General features: G+C 43.2%; 1 protein-coding gene across 1 annotated transcript in view; it reads right to left on the bottom strand.

Moving 5' to 3' along the window:
* LOC124616231 (zinc transporter ZIP1-like) overlaps positions 1-18,240 on the bottom strand; it is a 96,734-nt gene extending 78,494 nt beyond the window's left edge. Inside the window, exon 1 of the mRNA XM_047144533.1 lies at positions 18,003-18,240. Within this exon, the coding sequence (XP_047000489.1) occupies positions 18,003-18,240 (238 nt within the window). The remainder of the gene's footprint in view (positions 1-18,002) is intronic.
* Positions 18,241-21,474: the final 3,234 nt, after the last annotated feature.

Raw genomic sequence — 21,474 nt, 5'->3', positions numbered from 1 at the left:
GTTCATGTTTTTAAACTATACAGATTCCATGAGTTCAGTAAGTTTTATCTTGGCCGCTCCACGGCAACAATCGAAATTTTCTCAAGCCTTGCTTTGCAGTCAATAAATAGAAATTAACAAAATTCCATTCAATTCAGTTAACGGCAACTATATTTCAGTCATCACGTTCAAAAACTAAAGTAGGGTCATGAATAACTGAGACCCTTCAAGAACCCGTTTCATATTTACTTATGCACGTAAGTAAAAGTGATAAGAAAAGACAATGTCCCTGAGAGAAAGAATCATGCTGATAAATTAAAAATAAAAATATATAAGATATATATGTAATTTCCTTTATATATGACGTAACGAATGACAACGGTGACACACGGACGTCACAAACTGTGTAAACTCAAATTCAGCAGTGAAGATTCAGACTTTCAGCACCTGATATTGCATCTCAAGTCTTTTGATAGCTGATGCGACTGCTTATCTAAATTCAATGTTTTTAAATGTTTTTGGTAAAGTGACCATTGTGTCTAATTTATGAGTTCAAATTATTATTTTTGTCACACTGAAGAGCCAAAGATCCTGGTACCGCTGCCTAATATCGTTTAGGGCCTCCGCGGGCACGCAGAAGTGCCGCAACACGACGTGGCATGTCGGAAGTAGTGCTAGAAGGAACTGACACGATGAAGCCTGCAAGGTAAGAGCACGAGGGGGTGGAAATCTCTTTTGAACAGCACGTTACAAGGTCTCTTTTGAACAACACGTTACAAGGCATGCCGGATACGCCCAATAACGTGCTTGTCTGGGGAGTTAGGTGGTCAGCGGAAGTGTTTAAACTCAGAAGAGTGTTCCTGGAGCCACTCTGTAGCAATTCCGGACGTGTGGGGTGTCACACTGTCCTGCTGTAATTGCCCAAGTCCGTCGGAACGGGCAATGGACGTGAATGGATGCAGGTGATCAGACAGGAAGCTTACGTACGTGTCAACTATCAGAGTTGTATTTAGACGTATCAGGTGTTCCATCTCACTCCAACTGCACACGCCCACACAGTTACAGAGCCTCCACCTGATTGAACAATCCTCTGCTGACATGCAGGATCCATGGATTCATGAAGTTGTCTCCATATCCGTTCATACCCATCCGCTCGATACAATTTGAAACGAGACTCGTCCGACGAGGCGACATGTTTTCAGTCGACAATAGCCCAATGTCGGTGTCGACGGGCCCAGGCGAGGAGGAGAGCTTTGTGTTGTTCAGTCGTCAAGGGTACACGAGTGGGCCTTCGGCTCCGAAAGCCCATATCGATGATGTTTCGTTGAGTGCTTCGCACGCTGACACGTGTCGATGGCCAAGCATTGAAATCTGCAGCAATTTTCGGAAGGGTTGCACTTCTGTCTCACTGAACGACTCTCTTCATTCGTCGTTGGTCCCGTTCCCGCAGGATCTACACTCCTGGAAATTGAAGTAAGAACACCGTGAATTCATTGTCCCAGGAAGGGGAAACATTATTGACACATTCCTGGGGTCAGATACATCACATGATCACACTGACAGAACCACAGGCACATAGACACAGGCAACAGAGCATGCACAATGTCGGCACTAGTACAGTGTATATCCACCTTTCGCAGCAATGCAGGCTGCTATTCTCTCATGGAGACGATCGTAGAGATGCTGGATGTAGTCCTGTGGAACGGCTTGCCATGCCATTTCCACATGGCGCCTCAGTTGGACCAGCGTTCGTGCTGGACGTGCAGACCGCGTGAGACGACGCTTCATCCAGTCCCAAATATGCTAATGGGGGACAGATCCGGAGATCTTGCTGGCCAGGGTAGTTGACTTACACTTTATAGAGCACGTTGGGTGGCACGGGATACATGCGGACGTGCATTGTCCTGTTGGAACAGCAAGTTCCCTTGCCAGTCTAAGAATGGTAGAACGATGGGTTCGATGACGGTTTGGATGTACCGTGCACTATTCAGTGTCCCCTCGACGATCACCAGTGGTGTACGGCCAGTGTAGGAGATCGCTCCCCACACCATGATGCCGGGTGTTGGCCCTGTGTGCCTCGGTCGTATGCAGTCCTGATTGTGGCGCTCACCTGCACGGCGCCAAACACGCATACGACCATCATTGGCACCAAGGCAGAAGCGACTCTCATCGCTGAAGACGACACGTCTCCATTCGTCCCTCCATTGACGCCTGTCGCGACACCACTGGAGGCGGGCTGCACGATGTTGGGGCGTGAGCGGAAGACGGCCTAACGGTGTGCGGGACCGTAGCCCAGCTTCATGGAGACGGTTGCGAATGGTCCTCGCCGATACCCCAGGAGCAACAGTGTCCCTAATTTGCTGGGAAGTGGCGGTGCGGTCCCCTACGGCACTGCGTAGGATCCTACGGTCTTGGTGTGCATCCGTGCGTCGCTGCGGTCCGGTCCCAGGTCGACGGGCACGTGCACCTTCCGCCGACCACTGGCGACAACATCGATGTACTGTGGAGACCTCACGCCCCACGTGTTGAGCAATTCGGCAGTACGTCCACCCGGCCTCCCGCATGCCCACTATACGCCCTCGCTCAAAGTCCGTCAACTGCACATACGGTTCACGTCCATGCTGTCGCGGCATGCTACCAGTGTTAAAGACTGCGATGGAGCTCCGTATGCCACGGCAAACTCGCTGACACTGACGGCGGCGGTGCACAAATGCTGCGCAGCTAGCGCCATTCGACGGCCAACACCGCGGTTCCTGGTGTGTCCGCTGTGCCGTGCGTGTGATCATTGCTTGTGCAGCCCTCTCGCAGTGTCCGGAGCAAGTATGGTGGATCTGACACACCGGTGTCAATGTGTTCTTTTTTCCATTTCCGGGAGTGTATTTTGCGGCCGCAGCGATGTCGGAGAATTGATGTTTTAGCGGATTCCAGATATTCACGGTACGCTCATGAAATGGTTGTAATGGAAAATCCTCATTTCATCAATACCTCGGAGATGTTGTGTCCCATCGCTCTTGCGCCGACTATAACACCACGTTAAAATTCACTTAAATCTTGACAACCTGCCATTGTAGCAGCAGTAACTGATCTACCAACTGCTCCAGACACTTGTTGTCTTATATAGGCGTTGCAGAGCGCAATGCCATGTTCTGCCTGTTTGCATATCTCTGTATTTGAATATGCATGCCTACACTAGTTGCTTTGGCGCTTCATTGTAGATCGCTATCATGTCACAATCAAATTCAAATATTGTATTTGGTGAAGTTGTCGCTGGACTGATCATTAAATTTAATTTCAAGTTTTTATTAAAGCAGCCAATGCAGCCAGTCACTGTTGTTATTACTGTGCCTATTGCGCTTCAATCAAAATCACATTTCAAAATAAACGTAAACGTTAGCTTTTGGTAAGCTGGACATTAGGCTTAAATACTGAATTTAAACTGTTGCTTGTCAAATTCAATTTTAATGTATTTGGTGTTGTTAAATTAAGTTTTAAAATTCACTAATAAGCAAGGCTATTGGGCTTAAGTATTTATTTGTGACAACAAAAAATATTATAAAAACTAACCCACTTAATCATCCAGCCCTTCCAACTAACTGTACCTCTGTTAGGTACAGAAACGTTAGCCACGCCACCTCAGAACCCTGATGATGATGATACATTCTTAAAACCTCTTAGTCCCCTACTTGGACTTCCGCATTCATGTTTGATGCAGTAAGTGGAGGGTCCACCTACATTCTTCTTCCAGAGGATGTAGCTAGAAATCAGGGCGCTATTAACATCAAAATAAAGACGACTATTGCCTTTTGCAGCAGCGTATGGCTTTCAAGAGAAAAAAGCAATAAAAATTCTGAGGGTATAAGTAAACATCAAAAGGATATTCATGAGTGTTATAAACTTGTTGGTACCGGATTTCCCATTAGACTCCAGGACAGCGGAAAATTTAAGAGGCAGAATCCCCGTGTACTTATTCATGTATATCGCCTGGATGGATGCAGATCAGATGAGCACCATGTGCACAATAACATTAAGTAGAAAGTTGTTGGACTCCCTCACTTCTCTCCATTCACTGGTCGGTGTGCACCACATCCAGATTTGCTGTAAATATCCCAAAGAGAAAATCGAAAATATTGCTACATCAGAAACATGTCCCACTTAATTTTCTCCCAGCTGTACACAAGATATGGTACATGGCAGATTTGTTGTAGATGGCATGTTAACTACAAGTGAGCGATTAACAAGACATTTACTGGACTGATCTGGTGTGTGTAGAGATGCCTAGCAAGGGGAATAAATTCTTGAAGTTGAAGAATTTTCTGTACAAGAAGCGAATACTCTTTGATCTATATGCCAACTTCAAGTACCTTCTTACTCCTCTGGTGCCCAGGCTCACAAACTACAATCACAGAATGACATATACCGTTTGCAGCAGTGTGTCAGGCCCTTTGCACATGCCACTCTAATCGCAATGATTTTGGATTGTACATAGGGACAGATCTTGCGAGATAGTTGCTCTGTGAGTTTATAGAGCTTACAAGGAACGTTGATGTGGTTCTTTGCAACAACCTTGCGATCAATGGGCGATTTGTAAAAAAAGAGGTTCCAGTACTGTGACCTTCCAGAGGGGTTTTTGAAATTTAGACTTCTAAAAACTGAGCATTTTAAGGGTGTGAACAGAAAATCTCTTTTACATTAGCACAACCACAGCAAAAGTTCTATCTTACCACATCTCCAAATATGCGGTTCTGATTTTTTTCGTCGGAGGTACCAGTACAGCACAGACACAAATCAAACGGCGCTGGAAATCAGATCGTTGTATGAGAATGTAGTTGATTGCTTTAGCCATTAGCTAATAAAGCTCAAATACTGTATAGAGATCATTGCCGACAAATTCCGTGGTATATATATGGGAAGAGTTTACAAAAAAAAAAAAAAACTTGAAGAAGATGTGAAGAGCAATAAGAAAATGTTCTATAAAATGATGAAAAATAAAAGGAAGGCTCCTGAAGTACCAGTGAAGATGGAAACAGAGGACAGTACCGTGACTGGAGATCCAGGGAGTATAAAAGATCTCTGGAAAGAACATTTTAAGAAACTGTTAAACGCTGAGGAGAAGGTACATGAGGAAACAACAAATAATGGAGAAATTGAGAGAAGTTGGGAAGCAGAATTAGGAAAAATTACACTGGAAGAAATGGAAATAGCTGTGAAGAAGACGAATGGAGGGAAAGCCCAAGGACCTGATGAAGTATCAGTTGACATGATAAGAGCAGCAGGTCTAGTGGGAATGCAGTGACTGTATAGAGTACTATCAAGTGTGTGGAGAAATAGTACAATGCCTGACGATTAGAGAAGAGGAGACATTGTTTCCACCTTCAAAAAAGGCAATAAGAGACTTTGTAAAAACTACAGGGGAATAACCCTTATGAGTCATACAGCCAAGATTTTTGAAAGAATTTTACTAAATCGAATAAGTGAAAAGATAGAAAAGGAGCTGAGTGAAGAACAGCATGGGGTTAGGAAAGGAAGAAGCACGATCGACCTGATATTTTCTATCTGTCAACTGTCGGAAAAAAGTTGGGAGTATAACAAAATGGTGATAATGGTTTTTATAGACATGGAAAAGGCATATGACTTAGTTAACTGGGAAGGACTCTGGGAAGAAATGAAGAAGATAGATATAGAAGAAGGATACATTAATTTAATAAAGGCAATGTACAGAGGACACAATTGTAGAATTAGAACACCATTGGGGAACTCTGAATACTTTGGAATAAGACAAGGACTTAAGCAAGGAAGTATTCTATGTCCTGCATTTTTTAATGTTGTGATGGAGGGAATGAATAGGGCAGTTAAAGACATAGTAAAAGGAAAAGACAAAAATATGGTTTTTCCAGATGGTATGGTAATATGGGGCGACAAAGAGGTAGATGTACAGTTACAACTTGATGTGTGGAAGGAAATAATGAAAAGGTATGGATTCAAAATTTTCCAATGGGTATGAAGTCTTATGGGATTAACTGCTAAGGTCATCAGTCCCTAAGCTTACACATTATTTAACCTGAATTATCCTAAGGACAAACACACCCACCCATGCCCGAGGGTGGACTCGAACCTCCGCCGGGACCAGCCGTACAGTCCATGACTGCAGCTCCTAAGACTGCTCGGCTAATCCCGCGTGGCAAAGGTATGAATTAAAAATAAATAAACATAAGGGTGAAGTAATGGTATTTGGAAGAGATAAAGAGATCAACGGAAATATTACCCCTCAAAGTGGTAGAAAGTTTCACTTATTTAGGGAGTGAAATATCTAAGGATGGAAGAATAACCAACGAAATTAATAGGAGGTTACAGAAGGGAGGCAATTTCTTCCAAACAATAAAACACCTGATTTGGAATAAGGAAGTTTCAGAAAAAGCAAAACTCCTTATGTTGTTGTTGTTGTGGTCTTCAGTCCTGAGACTGGTTTGATGCAGGTCTCCATGCAACTCCTTATGTATAAGAATTATTACTTCCCTATTGTCACCTATGGTGGAGAAACATGGACAATGACAGAAAGAGACTGGAGCAGACTGCAGGCAGGGGAAATGAAATTTCTCAGAGCAGTTAAGGAAAAAACAAGAATGGATTGAGTAAGAAATCTAGAGATTAGAAAGGACCTTACATAAGAAAGTATGAGAGAAGAAATTGAAAAAAAGAGATTAAAATGGTATGGACATGTTAAGAGAATGCATGGGCAGAGACTCCTCAAAATTATGGAAGAACTAGAGATGGATGGGAAAAGACCTATAGGGCGCCCAAGAACACGGTGGAAAATGGGAGTGAGAATATCTGTTGAAAGGTGTGACCTGGCAGCAAGTGGAAGAAGAAAAGTGGTGGGAGGACCGAGCCAAATGGAGAGGACTTGTTAGCACCCATACCTGGCAGTAGCTGGAGCGGGATCCGGATATAGATAGACAGATATATATATATATATATATATATATATATATATATATATATATATATATATATATATATGTAGTAGGTGTGTGCGTTTGTGTGCACGTACATGTGTGTGCGACTGTACGTGCATTAGGACGCTGTTATTGTTTGTCCATTATATGTAAAAATTTGTGTGTTCCTTCCCTGCTGGCAGTATTAAAAAAATTAGAATCATATTTAGTTTATTTATATTATGTCTTCAATGTCATGCGTTACAACATCAATTGTAAACTGTGGTTAAACTGTTGAAAATGTGTAAGTGCATCAATATCAACTGTTTGACGCTGTGGTTGAAATGCATTCTAAGCTGGCTAGTGGGATGAAAAACTTTGTAAAAGTGTCATTCTATAAAAAAATATATATTTACCTCTTAGACTTATTTTGTACATATTTTTGTATACTTTTAAATTGCTTCTGTAAGTACAGTAAACAGATTTTCTGTTCTGTTCTTCTTTGCAAAGTGTGTGATCTGTTCCAGCTTGTTGGACACTTATTTTTTGCACAGTATTATTATTATTATTATTATTATCTGAAATGTAAAGTGTATGAACTTGTCCAAATTATGGGATGTGTGTTTTGAAAACATATTACCTGAAATGTAAACTGTAAAATACTTGTTTTTGAAGAAAAATGTATTACAAATAAATCTACATTGTTATACTCCAGTCAACTGATTTTCTTTCTACAACAAACCTATCACATAATTGTTTACAACATGAGATTTGTAAATCATCCAACGTGCAGTTAAATCAGTATTGCCTCTGTCTTTTCTATAAGAATGGGTGCATTTACTCTTCATTACAGGTTTTCAATCTACTGTATACAATGGGCAGGCACACCAGCATTACACACACATCTTCTGTAAGAAGAGACGGAGTTACTCTACAGTGAAAGTGCTGATGGGTTGAAATGTGGCCACCGAGTACTGCCTGCACTTCTCATCAGACGCTGAGCAATGTAAGTCACGGCGCATGGCCTCACACGGTGCAGTTAAGGCAGCTGGAGGAGTTGACATATTCCTGTCGATGCAGACAGGTAGTGTCACACTGCTGCATGGCACTCACGAACTTCGCAGTGTGCACGGAGGACACCCTGCCGCATTTTTGTTTAAAACGAAAAGAGGCAATTGTTTCTGTCACATCCTATTGTAAAAGTTTCAAAAACACACAATTTTAAACCTAGACCAGGTAGATTTTTGAATTTCCGGCCTCTTTGGAGAAATGTTTTAATAAACCATAACCTCACATTCATATCTTCAAACGTTGAATATGAGCACAGCACAAGCGTGTCAGTCTTGACTTAAGACAAAATTGTAAAGCCAGAATTCATTAAATATGACAATCTTGTGTCTGCATCCATATTCACCATACAGGATTCTAGTACTACAGGGCTGAGGAAAACAAAGTAATCTGACAACCTTGGATGCTGCGGCCTCATACTCAGATCCGCCGTCTTGGATTCTGTACTTAGTTCAAGTGGTCTGGTAACCAAGCAGGATGCACAGATCTTCCAGGTCACCTATCTTGGATTCTGTATGTAGCAAGTTGACCTGTCACCGTGAACAGGATAACTGGCCATCTTGGATGTATATAATTTCTCGCCAGATTACACTTTGGACAATTGGGCTCTGAGCTGTGACACGGTTAGAGTTAGGGGAAACCCTGTAGCACAAATGGCTATTTCGATTTTTCACCAATTTCTGAATTTCCCAACCATTTATACATACGGCAGTTGACCTGTGATGTCTGTGCGGGGCGCAGGAGGGGAGAAAATGTTGCAACGTTGCATGGTGAGATCCATGACTTCATCAGAAACCTGGTATCAGTGCACAATATGCACCCATGAATCCAGTGACACTACTCATGGAAACCGAAGTCAGTCCTCCCACTCTCGTATTGTTGCAGTTGATTCAGTGCCTATTTAAGAATTCGTTTTCATTGAGGCAGTTCGAAATTTTGATATTTTTCCATGGGTTATCAGCCAAAACTGTCACGTTAGGTCTCTGAGCATCTTCACTGCTGTTCACCACGAACGCCACAATTTCTTTGGGGTAATGCGTTTTAAAATTCTGAATTATTCCCTATCAAAGCGCAGTAATTTCATTGTGCTGTTCACAGGGAAGAAAAGGAAGTTTCACATTATTTAGAGATAGTGAATTCTTGTGAACTGCGCAACTGTTCAGAAAGTAGCAAGATTTATATTTTGTGTTTTTTTTTCATTTCTTTATCCTGACTCAGCGCCACTCACTGAACATGCGCTAAGACGCAGGAAATGACCTAATACTCTCGGGACATCTATGGTTAGCATCTCCATTATCAAAAGAGATTTTAGTTTCTCCGACCCGACAATGTTCACTTCAAGCAACAACTTTTCTCTTTCTAAGCTATGTTTCTCTGCATGACATTTCTCGTCTTTAAAAGTCCATGTTCAGTTCTGGAAGACACTTGCAAAAATTCCTGTTTCGTCAGTACGAACACGTCGAGTGGATTGTAATTTGCCAGCAGGCTTCCTAGTCCTTTTCTCCACGCCGAACAAAATCCCGTCAACGCTCGAACTTTCTCCGCTAGTTTTGAAATTGTTCAGTCTTTTTGTTTTATTTTTTTTTAAGTTGGAGGCACTCCTCACCACCAACGAACCGTTCAGTGCTCAGACTTACAGCGGATGACAGCCTTTTCTTTACGCATATAGCCTTCGATAGGTATGTTACGTCCTCTCCACTGACAAGCTATTTCAGAAAATTGCGGGAACTCACCTTATCGTGTCTATTCCTATCTCCGTACATTTTCAGTCATCCGGTTTTTCTGCTTCAGGGTTGCTCAAGAGTGGAAGACGAACTCCCTCTTTACTTCACTCCACAGCCTCATTAACCTGTTTCTTTTCTGAGGGAGGAACATTTCTACTTCTTTGAGGTATCCTTTCTTCCAGGAGTGCTAGTTCTGAAAGGTTCGCACGAGAGCTTTTGTGAATTTTGTAAAGTAGGAGACGAAGTACTGGCGGAAGTAAAGCTGTGTGGACGGGGCGTGAGTCGTGCTTGTGTAGCTCAGATGGTAAAGCACTTGCCCGCGAAAGGTAAAGGTCCCGAGTTCGAGTCTCAGTACGGCACACAGTTTTAATCTTCCAGGAAGTTTCTTTGAGGTCAGTTTTACAACTGATTTTTAGTGTGGTAACTTACGTACTGTTGAGTGAACAAAGGAGCGTCGTGTAGAGTTGAATGGCGAAATCATTTGGATTACCGAGTGTTGGACAGCAGCTGACTTCGAATTATAATGTTTATCGAGGTCTGTTATGACAGTCACTTTGTACTACTGAGTGTACAAGAAACAAATCGGATTTTTTTTTCAATTTATAGAGGTTTTTTCAAGGGACCAGACAACTAGATAGAATTATTAAGAAATTCGATTTATCGACGTTCGGATAAGTAATATGTTTCTGTAGGATCCCCGTACGATTACTGTTGCTGTGCCTCGCCTGAAGCACTGAAGATCAATAAACATTTCGAACAAAATCCTAGTTTGGTTCCAAATGATCCTATTTAGTCACACGTTCCGCAGACCACTTGTACGATATACCGTAGTGGCGATAAGCTAGAGCTCAATTTAATTTGTATGCTAAAATCATTTACCGATGAGTTACCACGAAAGAAAATAGCATTGAGTTCAGCAACAGAATCACGTTAAGGTTTGCGCTAAATAAGGAACGAATTTATACATACAAGTTCTTCTATGAAATAGAGAGAATTCTTAGAATGAACAATTTCAATTTCAGATTTAGCTGTTCTATTAATGAGATATTTAATGTCAGTAGATAAATGATGAAAGATTTTGGTAGCAGCATAGTTCACCCCTTTTCTGAGATAAAGTTAATTTTAATGAAGTTTAATATAAACCACATTTTCCTCTAGCGTAGTTGTGCCTATGTGAGTCATTATTCCTTCTGAAGTCTAATGGATTATTTAGAACAAATTTCATGAGAGATAACCGAACACCTTACACAGTTGTCCGCTAGGCGATCATGAATGTGCTTCACATTTTGTTCTTATTGCAGAGGTCAGGATTTCTGAAAGCTGTTTTTCTCAGCAAATAATTTGTACGACACTATTGAACGAAACTGACCACAGTATATTTAAGTAATCATTTATTCCTTTCCTAAACTTACTGAATGAAGCTTATCAAACTGTGTTTAAATACTCCATTCTTTCTTTCCCAGACTTACAATAGCAAGATGTGCATAAGTAGTTGAACTGAGATGTTTATGGGAATCCACTTTTTAAAATAAATGCTCGTCAATACGTATATCCAAAGCATTTGAAGATTTTTACCTTACTAAGTTCTGCCCATGATATAAATTCATCGAGGTGTTGTCTACTTTCAGATACAAAATTGCATAGTCTGTATTTTTTTCTTTAAATAAAAAAGCATTTGCAGAAGTGATATTAATAACTCCTGCTTGCAGTTTCCCTTACTGTCTATTGGACTTGATTATAACACCCGTCATCTGAAAAAAAACAACTAATTCTGCTTGACATTTACATATACGTGGGACATGATATCGATTGAACCTTGTGGAGTTCCATTAGTGCTCTCTCGTCATTCAGGTACACTTGTTGAATTATACAAAAAAAAACCTGCTTTCTTTTGCTTAACTATGACGTGATCCATTTGTTAGCCAACTCCAAAGAACCTCAATTTTTCAAATCAATGTTGTAATTTAACAGAATAACGCCTCAAACAGGTTGTGGAGATTACCAACCCTCTAGAACTTCCACACTGTCATGATTTACTTGACTCAACTACAGTATTCACTTACCTTCCTAACATTCGGATACTTCCCACAAATTATAATGTAATCTGTGCTAAATCATACATTGCACTGTTATTTTTGATCAGGTTAATCCTTATTCCATAATCTTTGTACCCTTTTTATTTTTCCCTCTATTATGAAGGTGCCAAAACCTTACCAAGCATGAACAGACGATGGAATACAATTTATGTGAATACTAGACTAGAATTTGAGTACTACTGGTACCCAGTTTACAGAATGAGGGAAGCAAACGAAAATTTTTCCTTTTGTGTGTGTATGAATGCCCAGTTATTTAATGTGTGTCCTCAGGTAGTTCTCATCACTTAGGTTGCGGTACTGTAATACAAGCAAACTAAGGAGCGTGTACTCAGTAAACTATCTCGTTAAAGAAATTTCAGAAATAATCTCTGTGACATACAGTCGACTAAAAACTAAAATTTTCAGATACACCTCGATAAAACATGGACATAAGCAGAAATCAGTGATGCTATGGCTGAAATAAAGGACTGCGATCTACATTTTTGAACAGGGTTCAGTTTACAGTGCAGAGAGAATGCGAATGGGCACGAAGTGGGATAGCGTACCATTGTCGGCAAATGGCTTGCCTTGGTCCGACTTCCCTAAGGAAAATAGTTAATCTCGCTAGATATCTAGTAGTAGCCAGATGAGTGTAGAAGACTCTGCGATGATCGAAGAGCACCAAAAGTCTTGACTTTTGAGAAAATCTTAATCAGTATCTACTCTCATCACAAGCTCCGTGAAATGGGAGGATCTGACGACTGGTCCACCTTTCTTCTTCCACGTCATCGCCATTTCTGTTTTTACTCGATTTGTTTTGTATGGGTCATGTAAAACAATAACAGGAGAATTAACATTATCACCCCTTAATGATATCCCTTAGGTATACGGCAGTAGACAATTTTATCGTTAGGGGATATTTACTATGTAGCCTCTTATTTTTTTCGTAAGCCATGAAGGGTAATAACACTTTTGTAATGATGTGCAATCAGTGGTCATGTGATGTTGTCTACCATTAAGCCATGAGTTTGATTTTCGTCTTCGATATGGAGGTGTGGGACGTACTAAAAGACGAGATGTACCCCCCACATAAACTTCAAAATTTGGTTAATGGAATTAAGATCCTATGTATTCCACGACGAGTAACGAAGAAGAATATTCGTACAATCGTTTGGTCACCTTCACATCGAGAGAGACTGATGGCTAAGTTTGCCATTGTATCTGAAGATGCCATCAGCATCTTGAGAAAGTGCATTCTTTGCCTGCAAGATGGTGACGAAATCAGGAACTTAGCTCCGCGGCGCTGCAGATCCATTCGTTATGGCAGATCTTCCTACGTAAACAACTCCAACATCATCAGTTGCACAGTTGACGTTGATGATGGAGTGGACTTTGGCTCACACCTTTTTCGGGCTTCATCTGCCGCAAATGCATGCTCGTTACTGAAGGCCAGTCATTCTCATTTATGCCTCAACAGAAAAAGCAGTGGGCTCGAACAGCCTACATTTTATAGCAAATGACACGTGATTCAGATCCCTGTTTGTCAACAGCTGAATCCCATAGTCAGCTGACCACAGTATGGATGGCGGTTATCCGAGAAACAACCGGTTTTCGGTTATACCGGTTTTATCCACGCCAATTTAACATGACTGTTAAAACCGCTCAAAATAACCGGTTCTTGAAATAACCGATCGTCGATTTTTTTATTCATACTTTATCCTGTAATAAACTTAGAAACCGAGCAAACTCTCTGTGTTTCAAGATACATAAAATCAAAATATTATATAAATAGGCAAGGAAAAGAAAACTTAGTCCGTCCATCGTTCGTTGCTTTTCTCGAAAAGTGATAAGTGGTTGAATACTAAAAAAAAAATCACCTGTATTCTCCGCTAAAGGCATAATATGCAGACACAGGTAGCGGATCAGCTGTTTTTTATTTTTGTTATACAGGGTGGAGAAAAATTGTGTCACGAAATTTTAACCCTGGGTAGCTGATGCCAATAGGAACCAAAATTACTGATGTTGTGTAGGTCGACAAAGCATCGTTTTTGAACTATGGAAAATTGGCGCCTCGCGCTCCTATTGGCCGTAGGATTGCCCAGTTGGTGGCGTTCGTCTGTTGACGGGCAGCGCTATGGTTGTCGGTTCACACATACGAACTTCCCTCGCCCCGTCACTGCCCCAACGCGATACGCACTTTGCGATCTCCGGCAGGCAAAACATTCGCGGTCATGCGTTGTCCAGAGCATACGTCAATAGAGCAATCCCGCGGCCAATTGGAGCGCGTGGCGGTAAGTTTCCGTAGTTTAAAAATGGTGCGTTATCGACCTACATAACATTGGCAATTTTGGTTCCTACTGGCATTAGCTATCTAGGGTTCAAATTTCGTGACACAATTTTTCTCCACCCTGTGTACTGCGAACGAACTGTTGTTAAATTTTTGATTTTTTAGCGTTACCGTAATTTGTTTCCTGATTTATTATTTTACTGAAATGGAAGAGTAATCTTTTAAAGTAAATGAAGCACTGTACTTCATTGCTAACTCAATTCGGAAAAAAAATATTCAGACTAGGGTTGGTGTCATTCTGCAACACAACAGATGTCAGGAGACGACATCGAGATACCACCTTATAGACCACGAGAGGGCGAGTCTTCCACACTGCACATAGACGCGTACCTGAAGCCATGACACACGGTAACATGGGACATTACAAATCTCAGCAGTGCTATACCAGTTCTTAAGCTGTGTGTTTGTTGCTCGTTACTGTCCACATCAACGAGCGAGGTGGCGCAGTGGTTAGCACACTGAACTCGCATTCGGGAGGACGACGGTTCAATCCCGCGTCCGGCAGTCCTGATTTAGGTTTTCCGTGCTTTCCCTAATTCGCTCCAGGCAAATGCCAGGATGGTTCCTTTGAAAGGGCACAGCCAACTTCCTTCCCCTTCCTTCCCTAATCCGATGGGATCTATGACCTCGCTGTCTTGTCTCCTCCCCCAAAAACAACCCAACAACCATAACAACCCAACTGTCCACATCGTTACTGAAATAGCAGTGATCACTTTTCCCATTTGTTAACGCAACATTTCAGTGCAATGTAAATTTTACACTTTAAAATTACTCCTTTTTTAAAAGCGGTTTATTTAAAAACGAGAAATTTTAGCGCTACTGATATGGCTAATTGATATTTAGTTTTTTTACTGAGTTATTAGCAAAAAATAAAACAAAACCTGTTCTACATCAAAGGAATATCGAAAAGTACTGGTTATTCAGAACTGAAACACATTTGTCGGCTTGAACCACCCCGTTTTTCCCATCCCTATCCCACAGTGCTACGGTTCTTGGCACATGTTGTTGTTGTGGTCTTCAGTCCAGAGACTGGTTTGACGCAGCTCTCCATGTTACTCTATCCTGTGCAAGCTTCTTCATCTCCCAGTGCCTACTGAAACCTACATCCTTCTGAATCTGTTTAGTGTATTCATCTCTTGGTCACCCTCTACGCTTTTTACCCTCGCGCTGCCCTCCAATACTAAACTGGTGATCCCTTGATGCCTCAGAATATGTCCCACCAACCAATCCCTTCTTCTAGTCAAGTTGTGCCACAGATTTCTCTTCTCCCCAATTCTATTCAATACCTCCTCGTTAGTTATGTGATCTACCCATCTAATCTTCAGTATTCTTCTGTAGCACCACATTTCGAAAGCTTCTATTCTCTTTTTGTCTAAACTATTTATCGTCCATGTTTCACTTCCATACATTGCTGCACTCCATAGAAATACCTTCAGAAATGACTTCCTGACACTTAAATATGTACTCGATTTTAACAAATTTCTCTTCTTCAGAAACGCATTCCTTTCCATTGCCAGCCTACATTTTGTATCCTCTCTACTTCGACCATCATCAGTTATTTTGCTTCCCAAATAGCAAAACTCATTTACTATTTTAAGCGTCTCATTTCCTAATCTAATATCCTCAGCATCACCCGATTTAGTTCGACTACATTCCATTATCCTCGATTCGCTTTTGTTGATGTTCATCTTATGTCCTCCTTTCAAGACACTGCCCATTCCGTTCAGCTGCTCTTCCAGGTCCTTTGCTGTCTCTGACGGAATTACAATGCCATTGGCAAATAATAGTCGGTAAAGGGTGACTTGCCCTTTGGTCGGCCGCCACAGCCGTGTTTACAGTTCTCTCATTTCCCCCGTATCGACACTTTTCACTACACCCGGATTATTCCTTTTCTGTGCCGCACTTTTATTGACTTACGGGGGACAATCACGCAAAGATGGAAAACCATGCCAGTGCTCGAAGAAAGACGGCAACTATACCACCAGACCCCACTTCTAGACTCTCGAGAACAGTATTAAGCACGAAATTATGGTATATGCTCAGCACCTGGATAGAATGCGCATAGGGATCGCGGAGACATCTACATATACATGATTACTCTGCAATTCACATTTAAGTGCTTGGCAGAGGGTTCGTCGAACCACAATCATACTATCTCTCTACCATTCAACTCCCGAACACCGCGCGAGAAAAACGAACACCTATACCTTTCTGATTGAGCTCTGATTTCTCTTATTTTATTTTGATGATCATTCCTACCTATGTAGGGTGGGCTCAACAAAATATTTTTGCATTCGGAAGAGAAAGTTGGTGACTGAAATTCCGTAAATAGATCTCGCCGCGACGAAAAACGTCTTTGCTTTAATGACTTCCATCCCAACTCGCGTATCATATCTGCCACACTCTCTCCCCTATTACGTGATAATACAAAACGAGCTGCCCTTTTTTGCACCCTTTCGATGTCCTCCGTCAATCCCACCTGGTAAGGATCCCACAACGCGCAGCAATATCCTAACAGAGGACGAACGAGTGTAGTGTAAGCTGTCTGTGGACTTGTTGCATCTTCTAAGTGTCCTGCCAATGAAACGCAACATTTGGCTCGCCTTCCCCATAATATTATCTATGTGGTCTTTCCAACTGAAGTTGTTCGTAATTTTAACACCCAGGTACTTAGTTGAATCGACAGCCTTGAGAATTGTACTATTTATCGAGTAATCAAATTCCAACGGATTTCTTTTGGAACTCATGTGGATCACCTCACACTTTTCGTTATTTAGCGTCAACTGCCACCTGCCACACCATACAGCAATCTTTTCTAAATCGCTTTTGGAAGTTATACTGGTCTTCGGGTGATCTTAGTAGACGGTAAATTACAGCATCATCTGAGAACAACCTAAGAGAACTGCTCAGATTGTCACTCAGGTGATTTCTACAGGGTGTTACAAAAAGGTACGGCCAAACTTTCAGGAAACATTCCTCACACACAGAGAAAGAAAAGATGTTATGTGGACATGTGTCCGGAAACGCTTAATATCCATGTTAGAGCTCATTTTATTTTCGTCAGTATGTACTGTACTTCCTCGATTCACCGCCATGATTTCATACGGGATACTCTATCTGTGCTGCTAGAACATGTGCCTTTACAAGTACAACACATGTGGTTAATGCACGATGGAGCTATTGCACATTTCAGTCGAAGTGTTCTTACGCTTCTCAACAACAGATTCGGTGACCAATGGATTGGTAGAGACGGACCAATTCCATGGCCTCCACCTCTCCTGACCTCAACCCTCTTGACTTTCATTTATGGGGCCATTTGAAAGCTCTTGTCTACGCAACCCCGGTACCAAATGTAGAGACTCTTCGTGCTCGTATTGTGGACGGCTGTGATACAATACGCCATTCTCCAGGGCTGTATCAGCGTGTCAGGGATTCCATGCGACGGAGGGTGGATGCATGTATCCTCGCTAACGGAGGACATTTTGAACATTTCCTGTAACAAAGTGTTTGAAGTCACGCTGGTACGTTCTGTTGCTGTGTGTTTCCATTCCATGATTAACGTGATTTGAAGAGAAGTAATAAAATGAGCTCTAACATGGAAATTAAGCGTTTCTGGACATATGTCCACATAACATATTTTCTTTCTTTGTGTGTGAGGAATGTTTCCTGAAAGTTCGGCCGTACCTTTTTGTAACACCCTGTATAGATCAGGAACAGCAGAGGTCCCAGGACGCTTCCCTGAGGAACACCTGATATCACTTCAGTTTTACTCAATGATTTGCCGTCTATTACTACGAACTGCGACCTTCCTGACAGGAAATCACGAATCCAGTCGCACAACTGAGACGATACCCCATACCCAGCATAGATTAATTACCTCCCCAGGCGTGCTCGGGCAGCTGGTCGCGCGCCTCGGGCAGCATGTGCAGCAGCGCCGTAGCCAGCAGCACGCCGCCCGCGAAGCGCGACGCCAGCAGCAGCAGGCGGCGGTGTCCGGCACAGCGGCGCATGCGCGCCACGGCCCACAGAGGCAGCAGCGCCGCCGCCAGCCGCAGCGCCAGCAGCAGCGCCAGCGCCGCCGCCACGCTCCACGCCGCGTTGCCGTCGACCGCCATCGTCGGCCGCGGAGGCAGCCACTGAACCGAACCGCGCGCCACGCGCCGCGCCGCGCCGGCCGTGCGCACACCGGGGCCGCCGCCGCTGCGCATGCGCGGTCCACTCGGCTCCCCCTACGGCGCGCCGTGTTGTGGCGCGCTCGACCGACGTAGTCACAACAGACCGCTTACTACGCACACTGGATGTTGGGCAACCCGCCCAACAAGGCGATTGCAAGCGGATAACGCACACCACTAGCCATTAAAATTGCTATACCACGAAGATGACGTGCTACAGACGCGAAATTTAACCGACAGGAAGATGCTGTGATATGCAAATGATTAGCTTTTCAGAGTATTCACACAAGGTTGGCGCCAGTGACGACACTTACAACATGAAAGTTTCCAACAAATTTCTCATACACAAACAGCAGTTGACCGGCGTTGCCTCGCTAAACGTTTTTGTGTTGTCTCGTGTTAGAAAGAGAGAAAGAGAGTGTGCTCCCTGCCGCCGTTGGATAAGCAGCTGCAGCAGCAAGTCGTATACTCCTAGCTCACTCATTTGTTACATAGTTTAATTCTTAATTTCTTTGCGTGTTTTTGGTACTTGCATTGTTTAATTAATAAATTTCGGGCGTATTATAGTATTTGAGAGTTGTAGCATCGCGTTTTAGTACCTGAATAGTGTAAATTCGCGTAGTCGTTTGTCTACTGTTTTTGTTTTGAACGGCCAGTGTCGGTTGGTCGCAGTCAGTGTGCTCCCTGCCGCCGTTGGATAAGCAGCTGAGCAGCAAGTCGTATACTCCTAGCTCACTCATTTGTTACATAGTTTAATTCTTAATTTCTTTGCGTGTTTTTGGTACTTGCATTGTTTAATTCATAGATTTCGGGCGTATTATAGTATTTGAGAGTTGTAGCATCGTGTTTTAGTACCTGAATAGTGTAATTTCGCTTAGTCTCCTTCCGCCGCCGAGCAGTGTCAGCAGTGCGCAAGTAGCAGCATTACTGCATTTACTAGGCAATCTTGTATTTTAATAACCGTTTAAATTTTGTCGATTTGTTTGCGCTCTCTGTAGATTAGTTCAGACATTCTTTGCAAAACAGTTTTTAGCATGGATAGGGACTGCAACTGCTGTGTTCGGATGCAGGCTGAGTTGGCATCCCTTCGCTCCCAGCTTCAGGCAGTGTTGGCTTCGGTCACACAGCTTGAGGCTGTTGCCAATGGGCATCACTGTGGGGGTCCGGATGGGGGTTTGTCGGGGACGGCCAGCTCGTCCCACGCATCCCCTGATCGGACTAAGACTGTGGTTGCCCGGGATACTGCCCGCATTGAGGCTGATCCCTCACCTGTGGTAGAGTGGGAGGTCGTTTCAAGGTGTGGCAGGGGGCGAAAGACATTCCGGAGGGCTGAACGGAAAGCCTCTCTAGTTTGTCTGACGAACCGGTTTCAGGCTTTGTCTCAGGCTGATACTGATCTTCGGCCTGACATGGCTGCTTGTCCTGTTCCAGAGGTTGCCCCTCAGTCTGCAAGATCCGGGCAGTCGCAGAGGGTGGGCTTACTGGTAGTTGGGAGCTCCAACGTCAGGCGCGTAATGGGGCCCCTTAGGGAAATGGCAGCAAGAGAGGGGAAGAAAACCAATGTGCACTCCGTGTGCATACCGGGGGGAGTCATTCCAGATGTGGAAAGGGTCCTTCCGGATGCCATGGAGGGTACAGGGTGCACCCATCTGCAGGTGGTCGCTCATGTCGGCACCAATGATGTGTGTCGCTATGGATCGGAGGAAATCCTCTCTGGCTTCCGGCGGCTATCTGATTTGGTGAAGACTGCCAGTCTCGCTAGCGGGATGAAAGCAGAGCTCACCATCTGCAGCATCGTCGACAGGACTGACTGCGGACCTTTGGTACAGAGCCGAGTGGAGGGTCTGAATCAGAGGCTGAGACGGTTCTGCGACCGTGTGGGCTGCAGATTCCTCGACTTGCGCCATAGGGTGGTGGGGTTTCGGGTTCCGCTGGATAGGTCAGGAGTCCACTACACGCAACAAGCGGCTACACGGGTAGCAGGGGTTGTGTGGCGTGGGCTGGGCGGTTTTTTTAGGTTAGATGGCCTTGGGCAAGTACAGAAAGGGCAACAGCCTCAACGGGTGTGGGGCAAAGTCAGGACATGCGGGGACCAAGCAGCAATCGGTATTGTAATTGTCAACTGTCGAAGCTGCGTTGGTAAAGTACCGGAACTTCAAGCGCTGATAAAAAGCACCGAAGCTGAAATCGTTATAGGTACAGAAAGTTGGCTTAAGCCAGAGATAAATTCTGCCGAAATTTTTACAAAGGTACAGACGGTGTTTAGAAAGGATAGATTGCATGCAACTGGTGGTGGAGTGTTCGTCGCTGTTAGTAGTAGTTTATCCTGTAGTGAAGTAGAAGTGGATAGTTCCTGTGAATTATTATGGGTGGAGGTTACACTAAACAACCGAACTAGGCTAATAATTGGCTCCTTTTACCGACCTCCCGACTCAGCAGCATTAGTGGCAGAACAACTGAGAGAAAATTTGGAATACATATCACATAAATTTTCTCAGCATGTTATAGTCTTAGGTGGAGATTTCAATTTACCAGATATAGACTGGGACACTCAGATGTTTAGGACGGGTGGTAGGGACAGAGCATCGAGTGACATTATACTGAGTGCACTATCCGAAAATTACCTCGAGCAATTAAACAGAGAACCGACTCGTGGAGATAACATCTTGGACCTACTGATAACAAACAGACCCGAACTTTTCGACTCTGTATGTACAGAACAGGGAATCAGTGATCATAAGGCCGTTGCAGCATCCCTGAATATGGAAGTTAATAGGAATATAAAAAAAGGGAGGAAGGTTTATCTGTTTAGCAAGAGTAATAGAAGGCAGATTTCAGACTACCTAACAGATCAAAACGAAAATTTCTGTTCCGACACTGACAATGTTGAGTGTTTATGGAAAAAGTTCAAGGCAATCGTAAAATGCGTTTTAGACAGGTACGTGCCGAGTAAAACTGTGAGGGACGGGGAAAACCCACCGTGGTACAACAACAAAGTTAGGAAACTACTGCGAAAGCAAAGAGAGCTCCACTCCAAGTTTAAACGCAGCCAAAACCTCTCAGACAAACAGAAGCTAAACGATGTCAAAGTTAGCGTAAGGAGGGCTATGCGTGAAGCGTTCATTGAATTCGAAAGTAAAATTCTATGTACCGACTTGACAGAAAATCCTAGGAAGT

Source organism: Schistocerca americana, chromosome 5 (genome assembly GCF_021461395.2).
Source record: "Schistocerca americana isolate TAMUIC-IGC-003095 chromosome 5, iqSchAmer2.1, whole genome shotgun sequence".
NCBI classification, from domain to species: Eukaryota; Metazoa; Arthropoda; class Insecta; order Orthoptera; family Acrididae; genus Schistocerca; species Schistocerca americana.
Note: the sequence above shows the minus strand (reverse complement) of the source record. Positions and strands in the feature narration are given on the sequence as shown.